Source organism: Herpailurus yagouaroundi, unplaced genomic scaffold, assembly GCF_014898765.1.
Source record: "Herpailurus yagouaroundi ecotype Mexico unplaced genomic scaffold, PumYag 190, whole genome shotgun sequence".
Lineage (NCBI taxonomy): Eukaryota > Metazoa > Chordata > Mammalia > Carnivora > Felidae > Herpailurus > Herpailurus yagouaroundi.
Genome location: NW_024412421.1, coordinates 1,798,336 through 1,817,786, shown reverse-complemented (window position 1 = coordinate 1,817,786; position 19,451 = coordinate 1,798,336). Strand labels below are relative to the sequence as shown.

At 38.9% G+C, this 19,451-nt stretch overlaps 2 protein-coding genes across 9 annotated transcripts in view; one reads left to right on the top strand and one right to left on the bottom strand.

Moving 5' to 3' along the window:
• Positions 1-5,332, bottom strand: part of PHKB (phosphorylase kinase regulatory subunit beta) — a 267,004-nt gene extending 261,672 nt beyond the window's left edge. For 2 of the 6 annotated variants that reach the window (XM_040497926.1, XM_040497928.1), the window contains exon 1: positions 5,214-5,289. In XM_040497926.1, the coding sequence (XP_040353860.1) occupies positions 5,214-5,289 (76 nt within the window). Of the gene's footprint in view, positions 1-2,928; positions 3,042-3,763; positions 3,817-5,213 lie in introns of all 6 variants that reach the window. The other 4 variants (XM_040497931.1, XM_040497929.1, XM_040497930.1 and 1 more) reach the window with 4 other exon arrangements.
• Positions 5,333-5,416: 84 nt separating this feature from the next.
• Positions 5,417-19,451, top strand: part of ITFG1 (integrin alpha FG-GAP repeat containing 1) — a 367,923-nt gene continuing 353,888 nt past the window's right edge. Inside the window, exons 1-5 of one of the 3 annotated variants that reach the window (XM_040497935.1) lie at positions 5,417-5,807; positions 7,505-7,577; positions 13,968-14,113; positions 16,177-16,234; positions 17,651-17,725. In XM_040497935.1, the coding sequence (XP_040353869.1) occupies positions 5,600-5,807; positions 7,505-7,577; positions 13,968-14,113; positions 16,177-16,234; positions 17,651-17,725 (560 nt within the window). In that variant the 5' untranslated portion in view covers positions 5,417-5,599. The remainder of the gene's footprint in view (positions 5,808-7,504; positions 7,578-13,967; positions 14,114-16,176; positions 16,235-17,650; positions 17,726-19,451) is intronic. The other 2 variants (XM_040497933.1, XM_040497934.1) reach the window with 2 other exon arrangements.

The window sequence follows — 19,451 nt, the reverse complement described above, 5'->3', positions numbered from 1 at the left end:
ATTTATTGGGCAGCTATTAAATATCAACTGTTTTGCACAATAATCCTTCCAGGCAAGTTTTATTACCCTTAAGTTTTATAGAGGAAGAAGCCAGTTCTCAAAGATGTAGAGTAACTTGCTCAAGATCAAACAGATAGTAAGCAACAGAGCCAGGAGGAGATTCAGGTTTAGCTGAACACAAAACATGTACACTTGCCTTAGGCTTTTTTAAAAGGGGCTAAAACCCACAATGGTCCAGGAGCCCAAGCCTATGGTCTCTTTAAGCTATAAGAATCTTACTGATTAACTACTGAATTAGGCTGAAAACAAGGCTATAATGTATAAAAAGAAGAGACATGTAAAAAAAAGAAAGAGACATGTAAAAACCAAAAGAACGAAAAAAGAAATAAGTAAAGGAAAAAAGTAAAGTCATGCTGATAAACTCACTTAGATGTTAATAAATTTAGGGAGCCAAGATAGAGTTGTGATACTTCATTTTAAGGAGTAACTTTTAAAATTATCATTTAAGAATAAAAGTAAAATTGTCAAGACATTTCTTAGCTCATAACAATTATCTCAAATAATTTAACTGCAATACCAAAGTGACTGCTATTGCTGCCTAACTGTCAACCTAACATATTTTGTAACTGTAGTAGTCACATAGAAAATGAAAGCAATCTGAGGTACTGCATGCTACACTCCTTCCCTAATTAGTTAATTATTTTCATTATGGAATTTGCCTATAAATTCATTGTCTTGTACATTTTACTCCAAGGTTCTTTAGATTCTTTAAAGAGAAACCTGGACCTCCACATTATCTCTTTGGATTTAAGCAGTCAAAACAAAAGAAATTCAACCAAAGCACACACTGACACATCAGCAGTCAGAGCACTACTTAACAAGCATGCACACACATAAACACAGGACACACACTAAATTCAGTGAAGAGTAGAAACAAAGACAAAATAGTAGAAATAAATCCAAAAGGAATAAAGAGGGTTACAATGCATAAACCAATCTAGGTAACACCGGAAGTTAATTTTCCAAAATCAAGGTACTAGCTTCCATTTTTGCTAACACCGAATAGTGTCTAGCCAAAAGTACCAGGGAAAAGCTCCGCTGTCAACTGAGAACATACTTTTAAGTAACTGTTAAATGAAATTATTCCTTAAAACACTCTCCTACAATAGTAATGTCCAAAGAACCATAATAGAAGAAAACAAATCAATTCCAATGCAATATTTCTCAATTAGTAAATAAACTATAAATGCAAACCACTCTAAGTATTTATTTTAACAGATGAAATATTTAAGGAGTTTTTTAGAGCCATTACTAAGTTTTGGTTAGGGGGACCCCCCCCCCCAAAAAAAGGTGTAAATGTTGAAACTAATTTATAAGAAATCAGTTCCTTTAAATGGCTTAAAACTATGAAATTTAGTATATTTCTATTTTGTTTCTTGGTGCATTCTATTTCAATTTAATAATATGGTACTGGAAATGCTTCTTGTGTATGCCTTCAAACACTCAAAATAATGTTAAAGTACAGTTCTTAGGTTTTGAAATTTTCAGAACTGTCGATGCATAAAAGCATATCTTTAGTATTCTGTTTCCCTATAACTGCTGAATGACTTTGCTAAGTGCTGGAAACCCACCAAGCCCTTATTAGGAAAGCCTAGATAGAAAAAGAGTCCGTGCTTAAAATACAGAAAACACAGTCCAAAGATATATGTCCTCTTATTCTTAGTTCAAAGATTAAATCAGTAATCAACTGGCAATGTTACATACACCATTTTGTTATTTAGCAGATGACAACTGAAGATAAGGGTCATTTTTGGGCCTTAATAAAAGCTTTCCTTTATATCTGATTGTGATTCTTCTTTAAGCTCCTTCCTTTTTCATGATTTTCCTCCTTAATCTTGCCAAAACAGGATTTAAAATCTAAATGGAAATAAAAGGGGAACCACTGTCAGGATTTAGGCAGGCTCATCTCACATTTACCTGTTAATGAGTCCTGAGGCTCTGCTTAAGGCATATTTGAGACAAAAACCAGCCTCTTGACATTAGGCTTCTGCAGAGTGTTCCCTTAATGAACAGGTTTTAAATGGCCAAAATGAAACACAACCTACAGAAAAAAGCCCTAAAGACTTTAGTTTTCATTTTAGCTCTATGGCCATTAAACAAAGGCCTTTTCTTCCTCTGTAAAGGTAGACTAGATACATCAAAAGACCTGAGTTCCTAATGGGAATACAAAGGTGGTCTCTCTTGGATACATGAACTTCCTTGAAATTGTTTTCAAAATCCTGGGCACTCATCAGGGGAGCAATCAGCTTTCATCAAGCTTGCTAAGGGTCTCATCAACATGACTGTCCATGTTCTTCTAAGAGCCATTATGCAAATGCCTCCTCCAGCCCTTATACCAAAAAGCCATGGGCTGGAAGGCAGAGCAATGGCCTTGAAACATGATAGTCTGGAGACCTGGGGCAAATTGCTTCACCTTTGTGAGCTTCCATTTCTTGTCTATGAAATTGTATGTAAAAATACCTCTTTCACAAGGAGTTGATAAAGAGTAAATAATTGTAACCCTTACCAAAAACTGCTGATTTATAAAAGTTATCTCCATTATGCAATAAGACAATAATCACTGAAGAACCTTTTTAAGTACCCATTTTACAATTGAGTGTCCCAGTTACTGAGGAACTAACCCTGGTCAAACAGAGCTGATGTAAAGACAGGTTTCCAGTCTGCACTTCTCATGCCCTACACAGCTCCACTACAGGCCACATTCAACACACAGTACAAACCTGAGCCTAATAACAGCAGAATTGGTACTCGGGCTTGGGACCACCAAAGAGGAAATAAAACCGAAATGACATTATGTGGTGACATCAACCTTCAGAATCAAAGATATCTAAAATTACCAAGTGACCCTTTTGGGGTCTACACACTTACCAGACCTTAAGAAAGCGGGTGGAGAAGAGACGAGGGCATCAGGTGAGTTGGCCATTTCAAATTGTTGACTCTAATCATAAGCGTCGCAGGCTAAACTAGAGCAATTTTCAAAACTGTTTAGTGAAGGTTAGAAGCAATCAGCGTTAGATTAATTGAAAGCAGTGTGAGCAGTTATTAACATGATGCAGTGTGCAACAAAGGCAATAATTGAGGTTCATTTTAATTTTATTTTCTTTTTAATGACTTGAAAATTTGATTTTCTTTGCTTTGATAAATTACATTTGCTTATATGGATGAGGCAGGAAATACATAATATCCACTTATTAACATTACATAAGAGTGGCATCCTCTATTGAACAGTGCAGTGATTATGCTACTATGTAACAATGCTCAGAACTTTGCAGTGACATCTATATCAGAGCCAGGTTAGCCCAAGTTTCAAACTAAGCTGAGTTTATATATTCTTCTAAAAGTAACAAACAGAATCAGATTGGTTGTTTTCAATGACATAGGAAGTCAAGGATTCATTCAAGAAACTATATAGTCAATACCTTACAGAGTGAGAAACAGAAACCTCAATGAATTTGAATGACTTCAAATGGTATCTCTTACTACAATGATATAAACAATATAGGAACATCCAACATTTATACTATGCATTTAACTACTTTGCACATGAAACTGGACTTAAGTGACTGCATTCAAGAAAAGTTAAATAAAATTTGAGTTTTTTTCTCACTTAAGAAAGAGAAGGTAGGTTTTCAAAGCTCACTGTTATGACATGCAATTCAGAGAAAATAAAAACTGGAAAAGAAAATAAATCCTATATGCTTATTAAGAGGAAAGAGAAATGCTGTAAAATAGATGTGGAGGGCAGAGCTCAGTTCCCTGTTAAGAAAATTCAGGTTACTCTCTTTGACCAAATATTATCAATCCAATTCCCTTTATAGCCCAAATAAACACATTGTTAGCAGTCAATCAATACTTCAATATGACACAAAAATTTTAAGTGTGAAACACAAATATAAGACTATACCAACTAACTATATTTACTCTTAAATGTACTAAGGACTGTTAAAAAATTCTCTCATATTTCTGTGGTAGTTTTGCTATAATCTAAGTAAATAAGTGCAGAACTTTATAAATAAAGTTTAAAAACATAATGGATATTAGCAACAAAGATTGGATGAATTTCTCCTGTATTATTTATGAAATTAGATACTTTATTCAAATTTAAAAAAGGAAAACTACACAAGGGACAACCAAGAACTTCATAAATTGGGTAAAACCCCAAACATAATGGGGGCATATTAGCTGAGAAAAAAAAAAAACCCTCTAGGGATCAATGCAAATGCAGACTTAGTTTTCTAGGGCTATGCCTTTCCTTAACAGTAGCATCTTTCAACACTGAAAAATAGTAATGTCAATCCTTTAAAAGGGAAGATTAAATGAACACTTGTCATCCCACCATCTTTTGTTTTGTAAGCACACTTTTAGCTCAAGATTACATACAGCCAGCCAGAAACGAGGGAAGTTTCAATCCTGTCTCTCAGAGGACTGATGGGCCCTAAGTGCTAACTTCAAAGACGTGACTTTGCAATTTGAACAAGTCAGTTCAGGACACTTCCAACTGTAGTAACTGCCTGCGCAGCGTCTTCTGACCTCGGTGGCTTTGGATTTGGGAGGCACAGCTGGGAACTATGTGTCCTGAGGCCACTTGCCCAGGGAAGGAACCCGCTTGCTCCAGAGCCCTTAAGCACACTCAACGTGACCCCCTTCATAGCCTAAGGCCCTGTCTCCACTCAATTTCTGCCACATAGTAATCGGCTAGGGCTCAGAACTTGTGAAGAACATAAAAGGGAGATATGAAATAAAGCAAAACTTTTTTGCTGGCAGTTTTCTAGGACCAGATCATAGATCATAATCACATCTAAGAATGAAGCTATTTGATTTTTGAGGGACGACCCACTGTCTTTCCCAGGAACCTGGCAGCCGCCTTATTTCTAAAGAGTAAAACTCCAGCTTTGGTGGACACCACCACCTAATTTCTGAGCGAAACACACACGAAATAGCGTTGGGGAAAAACACATGTAGTAGGGGGCACCACCAATTTGGGAGGTGGGGGTAAACATGAAGAGGAAGGCCGGGACCGCAGTCTGCTTTCTAAGGGGAAACACGCGGGCACAGGTTCAACTCCAGGACCCCGACCAGCCTCCCGCCCAAGGCGCTTGAGGGGGAACACCACCCTGGTGCAGGGGAGGGGGTGTCGCCCCAGCCAGCCAAACCTGAGCGCTTGGCCCGGGCTCTTCGCTCCAACACCTTCCAGTTCCCTTCAGCCATGAGCCCCGCCGCCCCCACCATCTCTCTCAGGCCGCCGCCTTTGCCACCGCCCCAAAGGCCTACTGTCAGCTCCGCCCGGCCGGCCCCGCCCCCACGCACGACACTGTCGGGAGGCGCGCCGGCCGGAAGTGAGCGCAGGGGCGATTTTCGACCCAGCTTCACGGCCTCCCAAGAGTCAGAGGTGTAGTTCTAAGGGAAAGTGAGAGGGGAGCCGGTGGCGACTCGTACGGGCGGGGAGGCTGTGCGCTTTCTCTCTTGGTCGGCAGCACGGTGCTTTCCGGCTGCCGTCAAGCGCGGCACTGGGCCGGAGGGCGGGGGCCGAGGGGCTGCCATGGCGGCGGCGGGCCGGCTGCCGAGCTCCTGGGCACTGCTGGTGCTGCTGCTTGGGGGGCTCGCACTGCTGGGAGTCGGGCCGGTCCCAGCGCGGGCGCTGCACAACGTCACAGCCGAGCTCTTTGGGGCCGAGGCCTGGGGCACCCTGGCGGCCTTCGGAGACCTCAACTCCGACAAGCAGACGGACCTCTTCGTGCTGCGGGAAAGTCAGTGTTTGCCCGGCCCTCCCTCTGTCCGCTGTCCCTGTGCCCCTCCCGGTGTACCCCACACCCTTAGCCCGGATGGCCAGTCTTCCTGCATTTCCCAACCCTTCTGTCCCGACCCTGTCTCTGCCTTTATCTCTAGCATCCTTTGCAGTTTGCCCGTTCTCTCCATGTTTTCCAGCCCCTTGTCCTGACACCCCACAGTTTTATTTACCCACATAAGTCCTGGAAACACCCCAGTTTTGTTTTTTTTTCCTGAGAAGCCGTAGGCCTTCACCCATGTACCCCCTCCTCCCCATGGAATCACCTGCCTTTCAAAGTCCTTCCTGATTCCCAGGAGTCTTTGTAGCTTGCCTCTGCGTTCCCTCCTAAAGTCCTTTCGTTCCTTCCTGCTTTACTTCTTCAATTCTCCTTCCCCTTTCATAAACTGGAAAAGATGCAACTTGACAGTGTCTTCTCATAGGGGACTTTTACCTACCTCATTTGCCTTATTCACCTGCCCCTCCTCTTTTTCATGGTCCCAGCTTTCTTTGAACCTACTCCCCACTCCCCAACGCCCTAAACACTCCACAGCTCACACAAGCATTTTGCAGGGATCACTGGTAAACTCAGTGTCTCCTTGGGAAAAGATTCTCAAACTGTAGATTCTTCTCCCTCCTGAGCTGTCTAGTCTTTCATATGCACCTGACCTTTTCCTCACTTTGGTCACCACCGTTGTCTTCCAAATCTCTGCTTTCCTTGTCAACTCGAGGTTCTTAGGAGTTCTTTGCTTTAACTAAACATCACTAAACAAACTTTACTGTAAATTTTGATGCTGACCACGGGTATTAGAGGGTCTTAGCATTCTTTTGAGTACCCACAAAACTGGGTAGGTCAAGGCCTTGAAGGAAGGAGGTGAAGCGGGTTTAAACAGAGCTCAACTAACAGGATCTTGGCCTAGGTTTCTTGGACTCTTGCCACAACACCAGAACCCCCTGGGGACCCTGTATATTTTTCCTGTCTTTGTATGACTATGTATCTATTGCAAGAAAGGTGCACACTATCAAACCCCTAGCTACTCCATTCAAACTGGATGCAGAGACTCTCCTTTTAACGTTAAAGATGGCTTGGGTTTAATTAAACCATTTCAAAAGTCTGTTCAGTGAGTCCTCCTGAATGCATCCAATGAGTTCCAAAGATGCACCATCCTGGGGAATGGTTCCATAGGAGCCACAAGAGGAGGGTCTTGGAGGATTCATCTTTTTCTTCTTAAGTATGTAGTCATGTCCTTGTTACTAGTCAGATACCTACAGTAGGAGTTCCTGTGTCCTTGGTGTGATGCATCTGCGTGATGAACTAAACAGCTTATAAGGGGTCATGTTCTTGGGGAAACAAGGCTTGACATATACTGTAATTAAAAGGTATGTTCTTTACATGGTTAAGTCAACTGATCTGATTCCTGGCAAAAAGCCATTGGTTTCAGTTTGTTTTGACCAACTGTTCATCCTTCCTATTTCTCTGCTACTTTTTTAACATTGAATTTGTGATATTAAGTATCTCCATTCCATTAGACATGTAGGACTCACCTTGAAAGGGCATAGTAACTAGAGTAAAATAAAAGTGTTTTTGTTAAGAATAGCACCCAGAAAGCTTTTTGTAACTACTGATTGGAGGTGTTACCTAGAAACTTTTCTCTAATACCATATATTTGCTTCTTTTAGGAAATGATTTAATCGTCTTTTTGGCAGACCAGAATGCACCCTATTTTAAACCCAAAGTAAAAGTATCCTTGAAGTAAGTACAAATGTATCTGTTCCTATAAAAAACAATCATTACTGTAATGATTGATATGTAATAGCTAGCTGGGTTGTCTTTGAAATCAATTTTATTTAACTGTGTTGACACAAAACCACTAGTTATGAGGTGTGAGTAGCAAGTAATTAGTTAGGAAAAATAGTGAATATACCAAAGTTTAAAAGTCATTTACTTTTGAAAACAAATTAATAAATTTGAGTAGCTCACATCTGTTCCTGCATAAACACCCTTCATTCTCTAGCAATATAGTACCCCTTCATGAATGTGTTGGGGATTGTCCCTCATCCTGAGTGTGCCCGTGGGAACACAGGCTTGTCAGGTCAACTATGTATTGAGGGTGAGAGGGGGGCTTCATTTGCACTGGGGAAGAGGTGTTCTAATTTCTTTTTGTTTGTTGACTTGTAGGTGATGAGTTTTTTAAGGTTTATTTTGAAGGAATTTAAATCAAGCAGAAGTCTTTAAATGTTCAAATAATAGTTCTTTCATTTCTATGACTGGCATTGCCTGAAACTCAGTGATCTTCAGTAGTGAGCCAGCACAGTTTTGAAACATAGAAGCAAGGATTGATTGCTGGATGGTTCAAGGAAGAAGAAATGAGTTAGTGCATACTAAGGTGGAAACTTCCAGAAAGTTACAAAATTTCAGTGACCTTCAGTACAATTTAGGTAAGGGCTTTCAAGTTTGGCGACACAGCATTAACAAGATGGCAGTAAGCATATTGTGAAGAGGAGGTGGAAAGATTTACCTAACAGAAGTGTAGGGTGTACTTTGGAGAGTTTTGGACCAAGAAGATGAGATTAGGGCAGACTAGGAGCCTTCATAAATATCAGAAAGAGTTTGAACCCAATCCCATGAGAAGTGGAGAATGATAGGTTGTTGTTTAAAGGAGAGATGAAAAAACAACAACGGTATTTTAAGTTTATTTACTTGTTAACCATTTACAGAAAGATCAGAGGTTACTTAGGAAATGGTTTAAGAAAAATTTAAATTCCTTTGTGGGTTAATAACTGCCCAGAGTCTACAATATTTAAACTCACACTTATGTTTTAAAAAATGGCCTTAAGTTAGAACATTGAAAGGAAAGTTTTAAATGGACAAACAGAAACTTACCCTAGTGAGAAATTTTCCTACATACTGGATATCAGCATGCTTGGAGTGGGAACAGAAAGATAAATATTATATACAAGAAATGACTTGCTTACAAATGATTTTTCTTGGAAAGAAATGTTTGAACTACAAAGGACTAGGGTTCCACTAAGTTAAAAAAAAAAATCCCAATTCATTTCATTTTTCTTGATTAACAAATGCAGTGTTGTTTTCTATACTATTACAATTTAGAAACTTGTTTTTATTTTATTTATTTAGAATATCTTTCAAAGCATATGGAGCTTCTGGGTGGCTCAGTCAGTTAAGCATCCGATTCTTTGTTTCAGCTCACGTCATAATCTCACGGGTTCACAGGTTCAAGCCCCGCTTTGGGCTCGGTGCTGACAGCACAGAGCCTGCATGGGATTCTTTCCCTCTCCCTCCCTGCCCCTCCCCCCTCAAAAAAAACCCAAAAACCAAAAAGAATATTTTTCAAAGTATAAATAACTCTCCTTCATTCTTTACTTCCCCCGCTCCCTTGTTCCTTTCTCAGATGCAACCACTTTTAAAAACTTAAGCTATTTTTTTCTGGTGCTTATTTCCGTATTTTAAAATAAGCTTTTACACTGTAATCTCTTTAGTAATTATCTTTATCTCTTGGATTTTTGTTAGCATAGATGAGGGTTTACCATCTTTAAATTATATCATCTCAATTATCATTATATCATATTTTTAGTTAAATCAGTAAACATTGTTTACATTTTGACCATGTAGATTCTGTGCACTTCAAACCAAGAAGCATACAGTATTTCATTTTTTTAAAATTTTTTTTAATGTTTATTTATTTTTGAGAGAGAGAGAGAGAGCACGAGCAGGGGAGGTGTAGACAGAGAGAGGGAGACACAGAATCCGAAGCAGGCTCCAGGCTCTGAGCTGTCAGCACAGAGTCCAACGTGCTCGAACTCATAGACCACAAGATCATGACTCAAGTCAAAGTCAGACGCCCAACCAGCTGAGCCACCCAGGCACCCCCGTATTTCATTTCTGTATCGTTTTTCCTCCTGCCGTAAATCGTTGCTTTTTAAAATCAATTGCAGGGGCGCCTAGTGGCTCAGTTGGTCGAGCTTCCGACTCTTGATTTCAGCTCAGCTCATTATCTCACTGTTCCTGGGATGGAGGCCTGAGTTGGGCTGCATGCTGACAGGAGGAGCCTGCTTAGGCTTCTCTCTCTCCTTTTCTTTCTGCCCCTCTCCCGCTCATGTGCACACTCACACTCCTTTTTTCTCCCTCTCAAAATAAATAAACTTGAAAACAATCAATTGCATAGTTTTCTGTGTACATATCCTGAATTTCTTGGTAGATGTTGCATCATATCGGCCAAATATCTATTGTACGTTTTCCCCTTTGAGTCCTATACACTTCTGCCCAATCAGAGTTCATTTTTAAGCCTTCTGCAAGGTTAGTATTTGGAGACTTTCCCTTTGCTGTTCTTTGTTGGATCCCTCTTTCTTGGATCCTGTGCCATTTTATTCTTAGCTTCTTCATTTACTTCACTGGAATGCATCCTTTAGGAAATTCCTGAGATAGAATGTATGGTATGTTCAATGTCCCCCAATTTTTTTACTCTTAATAATTTCATTGGCCTATAGTCTTCTAGCTTCATGGGTTGCTATTTTAAAATCCAATCCTTTTCTTTCTTCTAATCCTTCTAATGTGACTTGTTTTATTTTTAATTTTGGAAGCTATTAGGGTCTCTCTATCCCTTTTGTTTTGGTATTTCATGATGTTGTACCTTGATATAGATTATTTTTTATTTATTATACTGGGTATTAAGTGGATCCCTTCAAACTGGAAGCTTCTATCCTTGGGGGCTTTTTGAAATGTTCTTATTTCTTTAGTAATTTATTTGTTCTATCGAGATTCTTATCACTTTGTTATTGGACTGCTGAGTCCAACCTTTATTCCTTCATTTTATCTGTGTTTTTGTCATTTCATTTTGTTTCCCTTTCTAGGAAGTGTTCTCACTTTTATTTTAAGCCTTCCATTGAATTTTTTATTTTAGCTGTCATATTTTTTATCTCCAAGAAGTTTTCTTTGTTCTCTTATTATCCTTTTGTAAGCAGGCTGTTTCTTTTTGTTTTATGGACATACGTTCTTCTCTTATGTCTTCAAGTGTAATTTGAAGTTTCTTTGTTCATCTTACTATCTGTTTTGTTCAGATTCTTTATTGCTATTTTTTGGTTCTCTTTGATATTCATAGTTTTCTTCAAAAAGCAGGGGTATCATATTTAAGAGTAAGGCAATAAAGAGCTAATTGGAAAGTCTTTGCATGGTTGGACATGTCGCCTGTCTCTTGCCCTGTGGTCATGTTCCTGGCTGACTAGCAGTCCAGGAATAGGGTAGAGCTGGAGGAAGGGTCAAACTGTTCCTTCTGTAGACTTTCCATTAACCCCCTGTTTTTAGCTTATGGCTAAAACCTTACCCTCTGCTGTAATTTAACTCTCTAATGCATGATTAATAAACTCTGTGGTCCTTGTCTTGGTAAGAGAGAGAGACAGAGAAGGGACCGTCACTCACAATACAGACTTTCAGTTTAACCTGTATTCAGCCTTCTGCATCACTCTTGTGTTTCACAATTTCTGATGACTGCAAATTCTGAGCCTCTCAGGTGTTCTGGGCCAAAAGCTTTTCTTGTTAAGACTTTACCTTCAGACACTTTAGCTTACAGTTTCCTTGCCATTGTAAGTCCGTTATCAATATCTTCCTTCGTGATCTCTTTGTTTCTGAGGGGCTATACCTTTTTTGTTTTTAAAGTTCATTCCATATAACTTTAGTGGATTCTTTGAAAGAAGAAAAGATAAACACATGAGTTAATCTCATATCTTTAAATGCTTCTACTTTGTATTTTTACAATCATAAAGAAGCTGGGTATTTATGGCAATAAAACCTTGATTAGGTTGGGGCGCCTGGGTGGCTCAGTCCGTTAAGCTTCCGACTTCAGCTCAGGTCATGATCTCATGGTTGGTGAGTTTGAGCCCCAGGTTGGGCTCTGTGCTGATAGATAGCTCAGAGCTTGGAGCCTGCTTCAGATTCTGTATCTCCCTCTCTGTCTGCCCTACCCCGCTTGCACTCTGTCTCTAAAAAATAAGCAAACATTAAAAAATTTAAAAAGAAAAAGAAAAAAACCCATTGATTAGGTTAAATTTCCATCTAATCCTTTGTAATATATTTCTATCTATTCCAGAATATTTTTAGCCCCAAATTATGAATATATATAGACAGGTATTACTGCCAAGTATGTGCAGTATGTGTTATTGTGGATACATATGTACACATGCACATGAAGAGGCCTCCACAATTAGATATAGTTTGCTACTGTATCTCATAGTAGCGTGTATGGTTGCTATATCATCATTTTTAAACACCAGGTATTTTTCATGGAAAAGTTAAAGTTTTATTGGAATTATTTGAGGAAATTGGCATTACCAAAATGATTTTATCATAATGAAAATCAATTTTAGAGACTGACACAATTTGAATTTCTAGCTACTAGTAGTTTGCTATTAGCTTTTAGGTTTAGCTACTTAATTGCTACAAACTTCAGTTTCCTAGTCCATTCAGTGAGAATGACAGTACCTATTTCAGGTTTGGAAACTTATCAATTAATAGCTATTAAGCATTGATGTAATGTGTGGGACACAGTAGGTAGATGCATCATGATAAATCTATAGTATTGTTTTTCTTCACCCTATTTAACCTTTTCAGTATTTTTCTCATTTTCATCTTAAATAAAATCTGATATATATATTTTTAGAACTTTGATGGTATTTTCAAAATAATTATATATTTGAAAACTTGCTGCCTTGCTATTTGCTCTAAATGGAATTAAGTATAAATTGAACACAAGGCCTATTTTTTTGGTTGGGTTATTCAAACTGCGTTATGACTAGACATGCTTTACGTTTTCAATGTTAATATAAATAAATTCAGAATTACTTCATTATTAATAACGTAGTATTAGGTATATGTGTTTTGATAGTATATTGCCAAGTTTAGTAAAAAGAACTTATTTTCCATTGTGAATATAGAATATTTTTCAGAAATAAAATGATTAATTTTCACTGTAAAATTTAAATCTGCATTACAATCCAAAATTAAATATTTCACAAATAATACCTTTTAACTGATAAAGTGACAGTGCTTTAAAAATTGATTATGAGCTTCCATTTCTTTTTTTTTTAAGTTTTTTTTAAAGTTTATTTATTTTAAAATTTTTTTTTTTTCAACGTTTATTTATTTTTGGGACAGAGAGAGACAGAGCATGAACGGGGGAGGGGCAGAGAGAGAGGGAGACACAGAATCTGAAACAGGCTCCAGGCTCCGAGCCATCAGCCCAGAGCCCTATGCGGGGCTCGAACTCACGGACCGCGAGATCGTGACCTGGCTGAAGTCGGACGCTTAACCGACTGCGCCACCCAGGCGCCCCATAAAGTTTATTTATTTTTTTTTTTTAATTTTTTTTTTAACGTTTTATTTATTTTTGAGACAGAGAGAGACAGAGCATGAACGGGGGAGGGGCAGAGAGAGAGGGAGACACAGAATTGGAAGCAGGCTCCAGGCTCTGAGCCATCAGCCCAGAGCCTGACGCGGGGCTCGAACTCACGGACCGTGAGATCGTGACCTGAGCCGAAGTCGGCCGCCCAACCGACTGAGCCACCCTGGCGCCCCAAGTTTATTTATTTTTGAAAGAGAGACAGAGCACGAGCCAGGGAGGGACAGATAGAGGGAGACACAGAATCTGAAGCAGGCTCCAGGCTCTGAGCTGTCAGCACAGAGCCTGATACGAGGCTTAAACCCTTGAGCCGTGAGATCATGAACTCAGGTGAAGTCGGATGCTTAACCAACTGAGCCACCCAGGCACCCCGAGCCTCTGTTTCTTATAAGCCAGCCAAATGCACTGGTGTCCTTGACAAAAGAACTAAGTAAAAGGACTATATTAAGCAGTGCATGAATGTAAAACTGTGCTTTTTTTTTTTTAACTGTGCTTTCTTTTGAAATATTTTAGATTTTTTATTTAAGATAGCTCTACCTTCATCCTGAATTATTTTGTAGACCAAGGAGGCTTACATACATGAAGGATAATAAGATATTAAAGACGAGAATAAAATTAATGTGAAACTTTAAATTTTGCATTGAAAATATTTGTATGTAGTACAGATATAGAGATGTTGTCCTTTTCTATTATAGACTGACTAGATACCTTAAAATGTGTGTTTCTTATAGGAATCACAGTGCATTGATAACAAGTGTAGTCCCGGGGGATTATGATGGAGATTCACAAATGGATGTCCTCCTCACGTATCTTCCCAAAAATCATGCCAGCAGTGAATTGGGAGCTGTTATCTTCTGGGGACAAAATCAAACATTAGGTGAATTTGTTTTAAGAGTTCTTAATATGTGTCTTTGGATGTTAAAGGAAGAATATGCCTTTTATTCTTAGGTAAATGTAACAAAAATATTGTTCTGAAATCAGTTCAGTAATGCAGTTCTTAAGAGTCAGTAATTGTAGGGGCATCTAGGTGGCTCAGTTGGTTGAGCATCCGACTTCAGCTCAGGTCATTTTCTCTCAGTTGTGAGTTCGAGCCCCACATCGGGCTCACTACTGGTCTGCTTCTGATCCTCTGTCCCCCTTTCTCTCTGCCCCTCCTCTGCTCCCTCCCTCTCTCTCACTCTTCAAAAATAAACATTTAAACTTAACAACAACAAAAAAATCAGTAATTGTAAAACTTTTTTAAAAGTCAATTTTTTAATTTTTCTTTTGTAACCCAGGACTAGTCTGGAGTTGAACAAACTCTGCCCTTGCTAGCTTAAGGAAGAGAGAGAATTATTAAAGGATTTTTATGGCCTATGGAATTATTGGGATGGCTAAAGAACACATTCTAGGTTGACCTTTCAGGAACGATCCCCAAAGCCTTCAAGGAAGGCTTTTTACTGTCAGAACATGGCCAATTACACAATAACTATTAGGATGACATTGTGTCTGCTGTGACCCTCACCAGCCAGATGGTTACCCTGCACCCTGCCTCTTGATACTCACAAATTCAATGATCAGACACTGAGGTAGAAATAGCAGAGACACAGCTTTCACTTCATTCCTAGCTTCCAAAACTCAGAGTGTATCTGATTGTCAAGGCTTACATCTTATTCAGAATCTCAGATGCAAAGATACGTGAGAATAGCTATTTTGGTTTCTAGTCCCTCCCAGTACAGAAAAGCACAAAAAGGTTGTAGCGGAGATTGAGAGTCAGTCTACTATATCCACCCCTAAACTTTCAGAACTTATCTGAAAAACGAATTAATTATAACTAAATAGATGACTTTGTTCATGGGGCCAGTTTTCAGGGTGGGGTGGAAGGGATGCAGTTGTGTTTTTGGTAACATTTGAACTTAAGCAGTAGTTTCAATACTTCAAATTAATTCAGTCAATAAATATCTGAAGAAATAGTACCATGTGTAAAGCATTTTGTGTACATAAGCATGGATATTTTAGAATCAAGTAGTTTTGTGCGTATTGCCAACTGCTAAATTTGTATTTAAAGAAAACTCACCTAATAGGGGCGCCTGGGTGGCGCAGTCGGTTAAGCGTCCGACTTCAGCCAGGTCACGATCTCGCGGTCCGTGAGTTCAAGCCCCGTGTCAGGCTCTGGGCTGATGGCTCAGAGCCTGGAGCCTGTTTCCGATTCTGTGTCTCCCTCTCTCTCTGCCCCTCCCCTGTTCATGCTCTGTCTCTCTCTGTCCCAAAAATAAATAAACGTTGAAAAAAAAATTAAAAAAAAGAAAGAAAGAAAGAAAGAAAACTCACCTAAGATTTTTAGATTGCAGCCTCTAAAAAAAAGTTCTTGTAATGGTTTTAACTATAGAATGAACCCCGTTGGTGTCTGGGTGGCTCACTGCTGCCGTTGCAGTGCCTGTTTGTGATTTTCTCTCTGCTCCTGCTCCACATATTCTCTCTCTCTCTCTCTCTCTCAAAATAAACTTAAAAAAAAGAATGAACCCCAGGATTTTGTCTTTACAAACTTGGATGTCTGTTTAAGTTAGATTTATAGTGTCTTGTTAATAGTAATTGTTGGAATTAATTAGAGATGAACGTTGAAAAGAATGCAGATATTTTACCCCAAGTGTAGATATCAAAAATCATAGGGGCTCCAGGGTGGCTCAGACAGTTAAGTGTCCAACTTCAGCTCAGGTCATGATCTCACAGTTCATGGGTTCAAGCCCTGCGTTGGACTCTGTGCTGATGACTTGGAGACTGCAGCCTAGTTTGGATTCTTTGTGTCCCTCTCTCTCTGCCCCTCCCCCACTCATGCTCTGTCTCTCTCTCTCTCTCTCCTCTCTCTGTCTCAAAAATGAATAACATTTTTTTAAAAAAAACTTAAAATAATAGAAAGTGCCTTATATATATATATATATTTTTTTTTTTTTTTCTATACAGATCCTAACAATATGACTGTACTCAATAGGACTTTTCAAGATGAACCACTAATTATGGAGTAAGTATATGCTTGCTACCGTTTGAATGATTTTAAACTTAAAAACATAAAATTTCTCACATAAGAGACTATTTTGCTACATGGCATTGACACTAAATTCATTCTCCCTTTGAAGGTGATAGAGGCTGGTACTTGATTAAATGATATTTATCTGTCATAATGGAGGGAAAAGAAAAATGAAATTCAGTATTTTGGAAAGAGGAAGAATTTTGTGTTTTTGTTTTTGCTTCAGTAGCTTTGAATATCTTCATTATGGATCTGTGTTGATTATAGCCATGTCATTACTCAAAGAATTAAGGTAACTGTTTCACGGTAAAACTATTAGTGCTTGATTGATAGATATGAATGGTATGGGATTTCTTCCAGAAATTTAGACAGATGTCTATATTAAGGAGAAACTTATCCTTTTTTAATTTATTAAAACAATTTTTTTAATGTTTATTTTTGAGAGAGAGCTGAGTGGGGAAGTGCAGAGAGAGGGAGACACAGAATCCAAAGCAGGCTCCAGGCTCTGAGCTGTCAGCACATAGCCTGACACAAGGCTCAAATTCAGGGACCACAAGACCATGACCTGAGCCAAAGTCCGACGCTCAACCAACTGAGCCACCCAGGCGCCCCAGCTTATCCTTTTTATAAAGCTCTTCCTTAGTGTTATTATTCCTCAAAGTACACTCATGTACCAGGATAAATGTAATCCAAATTCCTGTCAGAATTTTTGGTAATGACACAGAGATCACTTCGAGAGCTAAAGTTATGTACAGCCACATTCTTGTTTTCATTGTTGCCTTTCATACAGTTATTAAAATAATAATCATATACCAATAGGTCAGTGGCAATCAGAAGTCTGAACTATAAATCCATAAAGACCCTCAGCTTGATTTCATTTATAGTTGTGTATATTTTCATTGTTGTTGAAATAATCAATGGCCAGTATGAATTTTTATACCAGCTGGGAATTACTTTTGTGGGTTATTTCTCCTCAGCCCATCTAAACTGAACAGTTTGGGTCATGATTCTGAAACACGTACTGTTTTCTTACCACTCAAGAATAGGGTAGGTTATGCAGAAACTACAGACAACCCTAAGATTCCACAACAAAAGTTTATTTCTTACATCTTGTGTCTGTCCACTGTGGGTCAGTGGTAGGTTCTGCTATGTGCCATCACTCAGGGTATATCAGAGGTCTCATTGCTACTACCAGCTTAAAGAGGGCTGGAGGTCCAGTAATAAATAACAAACACTTTGGCCTAGAAATAACACATGTCTGACACTTTTGCTGACATTTTATTGACTATAGCAGAAACTGGTGAGCATTATGATTTCTACCACACCTCCCAGAGGTTATTTTCCTTTTAAAGCTGGAACATGAGAATTTTATGAAATAGCTGCTTAATGTTTTTAATGTTTTCTTTTCAGCTTCAATGGTGATTTAATTCCTGATGTATTTGGTGTTACAAATGAATCCAGCCAGCCACAGATATTATTGGGAGGGTGAGTAAACATGATTATAACCATGTAATTAATTGTACTTATTGCTGCTACAGGAACTATGTGTCTATGTAAACTGATTGCTTTAACCATTAGGGAAAAACGTAGCTCATTGGAAATCCATGCTCTTAGAGATTTTTAAAAGGGCATTTGGTCGACATACAAGCTTTCTCACACAGTTTTGGATTTGATCTGCGACTGCTCTCTTTGTAGAGCCAGCTTAATCCATTTATCCTTCTGGAAATTAGAGATACAAACTTTACAGGTCCCAATTTGAATGTTCATTCGTTGTTTTTTAGGAAAGATTTAATTTGAACAGAATGGATACCTGCCGTCTTGATTGGATTCTCCACATTAGTCATTTTATCTCTGAGCCTTTTACTGATAAGCCTGTTCCTTCTTCCTTTTATTTGTTCACTGAGCAATCAATAATTGCCTAAGAATGTAAACACTCCTCTGAGCTCTGGAAATTTTTCCAAGTATACTTTATCCTTGACTGACATGTATGCTGGGATTCTCTCACTATCCTTTTGTGCCATTCTTGGGAAAATCTGTTTGGAATTTTGCAATTCAAAGATATAATTCCTCTAGACTTAAATAGAAGTGGCCTCTTAACATTTATAGCAAGATACTTTTCATGAGATACCTTCAGCTTGGTTAATTTTTTCTGTATCTGATAAGCCAAAAATTTAGTTTAAGAATACAGAACACATTTACTTTTTTAACTTTCCAGTGAATGTGGAGAACTACCTTTATCATTCTGTCTTTCCCAAGTGTTTGGAAATCTAACAAATTTCCTGTCTGTGTTTTGGAAAAGTTGTATATTTTTATATGTACCTTTTGAATTGTGGTTGATAAGCCCATAGATGAGTAAACTGTCAAAATTTAAGGTATTATGAGAAGAAAATGTTACATTTCCTATCACTTTTCTTTTTAAAATTTTTTTTAACGTTTATTTATTTTTGAGACAGAGAGAGACAGAGCATGAACGGGGGAGGGTCAGAGAGAGAGGGGGAGACAGAATCTGAAACAGGCTCCAGGCTCTGAGCGGTCAGCACAGAGCCCAACGCGGGGCTCGAACTCATGGACCGCGAGATCATGACCTGAGCCAAAGTCGGACGCTTAACCGACTGAGCCACCCAGGCGCCCCTTTCTGAAGGTTTTCAATGAAGAATATGGGTGTTTTGATGCTAGGAAGAATGACCTTTGAAGGACTTACTGTGAATCTTGAATGAGAAACCTGTTTTTTCCCCCAAACTTTGAATAAGTTAGAAGAGAGCCCTGCTCTAGAGACCAATTGGATGGAGATCTTGCTTGTTCTGTTGTGGCCCTGTCTAGGGGAACTGTGTGGGGGTGGGGTTGGAGGAAGGCACAGGCCACCCCTACCATGGCAAGCCCAGCTTATTTGCCTTGGGCTGGGACTATTCAGGAAGTTGTCTTTTTCATTTCCTCTCTTTAAAGGCATACATGTGGGGGGCGCCTGGCTAGCTCAGTCAGAAGAGTGTGCAATTCCAGTGTTGTGAGTTTGAGCCCCACATAGGTATAGAGATTACTTAAATAAAAACTTAAAAACACAAGTAAATAAAGGCATACATGTGATTGAGAACATGATGGTAACTTCTGGCCTGCTTTGTTTCATGGTAATTTCTATTTTAGTCAAAGAAATACTTGGAATACCTTTAATATGTCATTTGATCTTTAGAAATTGAAAATTTTTAACAGCTGTTGT